The sequence below is a fragment of the Gymnoscopelus microlampas genome, assembly GCF_963454915.1.
Source record: "Gymnoscopelus microlampas genome assembly, chromosome: 24".
NCBI classification, from domain to species: domain Eukaryota; kingdom Metazoa; phylum Chordata; class Actinopteri; order Myctophiformes; family Myctophidae; genus Gymnoscopelus; species Gymnoscopelus microlampas.
Window position 1 is genome coordinate 17,465,269 of NC_139961.1, and position 6,714 is coordinate 17,471,982.

General features: G+C 44.6%; 1 protein-coding gene across 4 annotated transcripts in view; it reads left to right on the forward strand.

Moving 5' to 3' along the window:
- The window catches only part of LOC311041079 (partitioning defective 3 homolog B-like), a 336,525-nt gene extending 330,195 nt beyond the window's left edge, over window positions 1-6,330 (forward strand). For 3 of the 4 annotated variants that reach the window (XM_084051519.1, XM_084051520.1, XM_084051521.1), the window contains 2 exons: window positions 3,962-4,231; window positions 5,607-6,330. In XM_084051519.1, coding sequence (XP_083907645.1) covers window positions 3,962-4,231; window positions 5,607-5,913 — 577 coding nt within the window. In that variant the 3' untranslated portion in view covers window positions 5,914-6,330. The remainder of the gene's footprint in view (window positions 1-3,961; window positions 4,232-5,606) is intronic. The other variant, XM_084051522.1, reaches the window with a different exon arrangement.
- The last annotated feature ends 384 nt before the right edge of the window (window positions 6,331-6,714 follow it).

The following is a 6,714-nucleotide window of genomic DNA, read 5'->3' on the forward strand; positions in this document are numbered from 1 at the left end:
ATAACAAAGTCACGTACAAATGCATCACATTACAAATGTGTTATATAACTACAATATTCTTTAAATGTAAGCCACTCATCTGTGCTGTGAACAAAACTAAAAGTATTCCTTTTTATCACATGCACGCATTGTATTGCCATTACATTTACAGTCCAATACATGTATTTTGTTCAAATGGAAGGTGGAGCCAAGTGTAACTAGGTGTGAAAAGGTCTCTCTATACAAATGATATTATAAAATAAAATAAAAAATGCCCTTTCTTTCAAATCTTGAGAATGAAACGACAAAAACAAGCAGTTTGGTATATCCTTAAAAATTCTACTGAGAGATAGCTCGTCTACCCAGTTTAATTTCAAAACACCAAAATGTCAAATGTATGCATTTTGTATGACTATACTGGTGGGCCACAAATAACACATTTTAGGAGGGAAGCCGTGGACCGTAAAAAAAAAAGAAGAAAAAAAAGAAAGTAAGTAACTAAGTACATTTACGTAAAATTTTGAGGTATTTGTACTTTGCTTGAGTATTTCCAATTTCCAGACTCTTATTTCTACTCCACTACATCTCGGATCCAAATATTGTACTTTTACTCCACTGCAATTATTTGAAAACTTGAGTTATTTTGCAGATATAAATTAATACATTATAAAACATACATCATTCACTTCAGTCCTATTTTAAACATGTGAGTACTTTTTCCACCACTGGAAGTAAGGCAATCATTTACAAAAAAAAACATACAAAGTAGAAATACAGAGATACAAGGTTGTCCGGCTGACAGCGATGATATCCTGTTTGTAGGAATGCAAGCCCCCCCCCCCCCCCCCCCTACTAAATCTCCTGGGGGTCGTGACCCGCTCGCAGGACCCCGAGTCCACACCGCAGCGTCAGCAACAATCACTGCTTGTCAAGGTTAGCCGCGGTGTAACTTGACCGCCTTCAACCTGGCGTTCCCTGTTTTTGGGGCTCACAACATGTTGCAATCAGTGTTGCCATGTGTGCTTATTATAAGCAACTTTGGGGTTGTTTTTTCTGTAAACGTCACTTGTAGATATTGGTAGTTGTGGGGTTTTTTGGGCTTGTTTCTAAAGTGTAGTTGCTTATTTAGGCTTGCTTCCTAATGTCGTTCTCAAACATTTTCATGTCAAGGACCGCCAAATTAATGTTTATTTGGCCATGGACCGTCATTTTAAAATATTTTCGCCCAGTGAGACCCATACAATATTTATGTTGTTAAAATATTTCCAAAAATATTCCAAATATTTCAAATCTTTTATAGATTTTCTTTTTTTTAAATAGCCGAACGCTGTACATGTAGAACGGCTATTTTCAAATAGCCTATGTTTATAGGGTTAAAGTGGTTACAACTGGCTTTGACGCTATATATATTAAGCCATTTTGCTGCCGACCCATGCGACCTAGTTGCTTCTTTTGGGCTTGATTTCGTAGACCTGTCTGCTTGTTTCTCTCGCAAAGTCTGGCAACGCGGCTCCCAACGTTGCAATCACTGCACGGCACTGCTGCACGATGCAGTATAAACTAGGGCGTAAGTGGTTATTGTCTGCCCCGCGTCGACTAAATGTTAACAGGAAAAATGTGTTAACACTTGTATCACGTGCTGGGACACAAACACCACAGTGAAGGACACGTTACATAATGAAATCTTGTTTCTTATAGGACCGCTCATCGTGTGGACCTCACACATCTACCTTGAACAATAATGTCACCAGACATGTCGGGGAAGGGGGGGGGGGGGGGGGGGGGGTGTGGGGTGTTTGACATTTCTGGAAGCTAGGCCTCATGGGAAAAAAGGCGGCATGGGATTTTTTTTTCCTATCGATTAGTCACCCCATCCATGGAGACTTGAATTTATGGGTATGTTTTTTGTTTTTGTCGCATTCCTAAGCCGATAATTTGATGACCAGCGGTTGCCAGTCGTCAAATTATTGGCTTAGGAATGCGATAAAAACAAAACAATATCCATGAATTCAAGTCTCCATGGGGTTACTAATCGATAGAAAAAAAAAATACCGTACGTATATGCATGTGCATGCGGCATGTCAAAAATGATGTCTTGATTGTTTAACGACATTTATTTATATCATAAAACTATTTATTTTTTATTTAGGTAGTTAGTTGCCTCAGGGCAGCATTGTGCAGTTACAGTAGATCACCTTTGGTTGATATCACCATAGGTTGACTTCCAATGACTTTTAAGACCTGTACAATGTGAGCTTGTAGTTCGGCGTTTGTTCGCCGTTGGTGTTTTGTAATGGCTACGACTCCAAGTGCTTATCAGGGTGGGAGGTCCCTCAGTGCAAATACGATTATTTTGGGGGGTCGCGGGCTGGAAAGTTTGGGAACCCTTGCTCTAAGCTAAGACCCCCCCCCCCCCCCCCCCCCCCCCCCCCCCACTTGATGGCTGTCTGATTGTGGGAAGGGACTGACTCAGGTCTCGTTTGGGTTTCTGTGTCACTACAGCCACTTTGAGCTGCACGCGAACTGGAAAATATCTGAACGGGCCTGTGAAAGGTGAAGGAGACCCTCCCTCCCTATAACTTCCTCCGTCTCTTCTCTTATCTCGCTCTCTTGTTTCCCTCTTTACCATCCCTGTCTCTCTCTCTCTCTCTCTCTCTCTCTCTCTCTCTCTCTCTCTCTCTCTCTCTCTCTCTCCCTCTCTCTCCCCCCATCTTGGCGTGTTGTCTTACCCGGGGGGCTTAGACCCTTAATCACCCACTGCTAGTGGGACGGGAACTAGAGACGTCCAGCTGGCTGCCTCGTTACTGCAGTGCCGACCCCATGGGATACAGGCAGGCAAACACACACACGCACACAGGCACACACGCACACACACACACACGCACACACACACACACGCACACACACACACACGCACACATACGCAGGCACACATACGCAGGCACACACACACACACACACACACACACACACACACACACACACACACACACACACACGCGCGCACATGCATTCCAAGACACATTAGAACGTAGGCACAGATTTTCTTTTAAACACAGGCACTGGTGCTCTCTCTCTCTCTCTCTCTCTCTCTCTCTCTCTCTCTCTCTCTCTCTCTCTCTGTCACACGCACACACACACGCACACGCACACACACACAGACACACACACACACACACACACACACACACACACGCACGGCAGCTCCTCCTCACATGCTTACGGAGGCATTTGCTGTTATCTCCTGGCATCGTTCCAGACCCCCCCCACCATGCATGGTGTCAAGGCCGCTGCCTGGCCATGTAAACTGAATAACGGGGGGAAGCTTAGCGCTGGGGAGGGTCAAGTCTCCACCGGCACGTCCCGACTTCCAAAACCGGTCTCGACCGGTATTAAATGTGTCTCTCTCTCTCTCTCTCTCTCTGTCTCTCTCTCTCTCCCTCTAAATTTACAATTTATGTCTTACTAGTGACTTGCAAGGTAATCGCATACCGCACATAGCATGCAGAGAGACAGTGTAGTGCCTCAGTAAACTATATCCTCCACCTTCCTTTTTATGTCATCGTTCATTGTTTTCAACTGTTTATTTTTGATATTTTGCATTGTCGTGTGTTGCTCTGTTGTCTGTCCAGCATGGTTGAGTGTTGACTGTACAGTGGTTTCTCAAAGTGGGGTCCAGGGACCCCCAGGGGTCCTTGGAGGGCTTGCAGGGTTTCCCCCGGCAGAAAGAAATAGAAATACAAGTTCACAGTGCGTCACTTTTTTTGAAATTTTTTGAAAGTGTTCATAATTTTGACTTTTTGAATACAAATCTTCTCTTCTGGGGGTTCCCTGGCACAAAACATTTTCAGATGGGGGTCCGTGGCCAATTATATATCAATGTGGTGGTCCTTGGCACAGAAAACATACTGGAATAAAAGACCATAATGTACTTTTAAAAAAAGTCAACATAATTTTATCAATCAATCAATCTCTGTTTCAGGAGGGCCGATCCAGACGAACACCCCGGCAGGTCGAGGCCGGAGCGGAGAGAGCCGGCCCCTTACCCCGGCGGCAAGCCCCCTGTCCGCGTGCCTGCCCCCCAGCCCGGCGGGCAGCCGGCCCACCCGTACCCGTCGTCGCCCCGCGTCGGGCAGCAGCAGCAGCGCGACCGGGCGGCCCTGAGGCAGGACGTGCCGCCCTCGCCCGCCGGATACCGCCACGCTAGCCCCGGGCGCTACATCAGCCCCGAACGGTACCAACCAGGCGGCAGGTACTGTACCGTAGGCCCCTTTTACAATTATTCACATAATCGCCCTAATCGCAATTAGTTGAGATAATCTTTTCTTATGTTTTAACTTTGGGCTTTGTTTGCCTTTGCTTTGTTTTTTTGTTTTTTTGAAAAGCGACTTTTGGGTCTTCAGAAAAGCGCTATATAAGTTTTATGTATTATTATTATTATCATCATTATTGCAATTATTCTTGCCTTCACACATTTTCAAACATTTTCCAAAAATTGCGGATATAGTCGATCTACAAGCTTGCGACGTTTTGTGAGCTTGTAGATCGTCAATTTCCGCTATATAATTATTAAATATGTCAGTCGCGCCGCGTTTCGAGCGTGCGGATCTGCTACTTTTGATACTTTTGTGTGACGCTGTAGTACGATCAAATAGGGCGTTCATTTACGAAAAAACACAAAAAGTTAAAATATGGAGATAAGAGCTCTCTGCCCGACAGCATCGATATGTATGGTATTCGTCATATCTGCCCTGTGCAAATTGTGTTCACAAACCCTAAGAGGCAAACAAAATGTCATTACGTTCCAGTGTACAATGCCAAGAATAAACATTACATAGCACATTCACTGCCAGGTATTAATAATTAAGTAATTAATCCACTGTTTTCTACCTTATATTGACGATCTTTGGAAGCCACGATGTGTACACCGAAGTAAACAAAGGGTGTCTGGGGGGTGGGGGAGGGTCTTGTCTATCCACTGGAACAAAAATGTGTTTACCGCGATCGGCCATTTTGTTGCTGTCGCCCGTTGAATAAGGCTCGTTTTCACACAAAAAAAGAAGAAATCCGAGCCTGATGTGTTTTTCTACATCTCACAACATAGGAGTGGAAGGAAGTGACTTTTCTTTTTTCTCTCAGAGTCGAGGGATCATTCCTGAGTTGTGTTAGAGCGCCCTCTTGTGGAATTAAAACAAGACATGACACACAGTCATGTATATCAGCTTGCTGATTTGTTCTCGCAGAATCTGGCAACACTGCTAGTGGCTCCCCATAGGCTTAGACCTGTTGCTTATTTCTCTCCCAGAATCTGGCAACACTGCTAGGCCATAGCTTGGGAGGACGAGACCGCCCGTTCAGAGTATGGGAAAGTATCCCCATTGGCTTAAAGGACAGCCAATGATCGAAAACATGTCGAGAATCTGTTGAGAATCTGTCGAGAATATGTTGACTAGTGGTCAGTCTCTTCTTAGACCAGCTCGCAAGCTGGTAAAAAAAAATATATATATATTAATTGACGGAGATCTCCGTCAATGGCGGTCAACGGTTGGATTCGAAATGACGGAGATCTCCGTCTATGCCAGGGAATGTGTTTTGTAAAGTAAAAAATAATGTCATGATCGTGACAGGGAGCGGTATGCCAGCCCGGGACGCTACATCAGCCCGGAACGCCATCATCATCATCATCCCGGGGGGGGAAGGGAGCGCCACGCAAGTCCCGGCCGCTACCTAAGCCCAGAACGGAACCCCGGAGGCAGGGAGCAGCGCCACGCCAGTCCCGGCCGCTACCTCAGCCCCGAGCGCCAGCAGCAGCAGCAGCCCGGTGGGGGCGGCAGAGCGCACCAACAACACGCCAGCCCCGAACGCTACGGCTACCGGGACAACAGGAGACAGCCCGACCCCAGGCACAAGAACCCCATGATGGGGGTAGTGTAGGAAAGTTCGGCTTGACCCATTCAATCCGGGAACGCATCCGCGTCATTTTACGATTTCTTTGGCTATTGAAAAATAGCAGATCTACAAGCTCATAGGGCGGCACCGAGTGCAGAGTGCCGTGCTATTTTTTGAAAATGTGTGCAAATCTTTGAATATATATATATTTTTAAAGTGAATATTTTAAACTCAAATCTTTGCTTCTGGGGGTCCCTGGAACAACGTATTTAGCTATATTATAGCTAAATACGTTTAAAAAAGGATTTAGAAGACATTTGTAGAATCCCCAGAAGCAAAGATTTGAGATGTGAGCAAAAAAAGATTGCTTTAAAAAGTATGTGTGTATATATATATATAAATATATATATACATATATATATATATATATATTAAAAGATTTGCACACATTTTCCACGATTTTTCAAAACAAAGCAGATCTACAAGCTCATAGCGTGGCACTCGGTGCCGCGCTATGAGCTTGTAGATCTGCTATTTTTTGAATGGCCGAAGAAATCCTAAAATGACACGGATGCGTTCCCGGTATTAATGGGTTAAAGGCGTAGCGTGTAACTTTGCCCTTGTGTTTACATAACAAAACAATATATAATTGTTTTTCTTTACCCATTATTTTCCTCTATACAGTACCAGAAATTTGTTATCAGACCCTGAAGTAGTGTGGTGGTGTTTAACCTGCAGAAACACCACTTCCCTCTCGCTGTATGTTGTCGTCATTTGTTGTAATTTTTTTGGGCTGCCAAAACAAGCAGTGAAAACCTCAAAATACAGCGTTTCTGCAGGTAAACA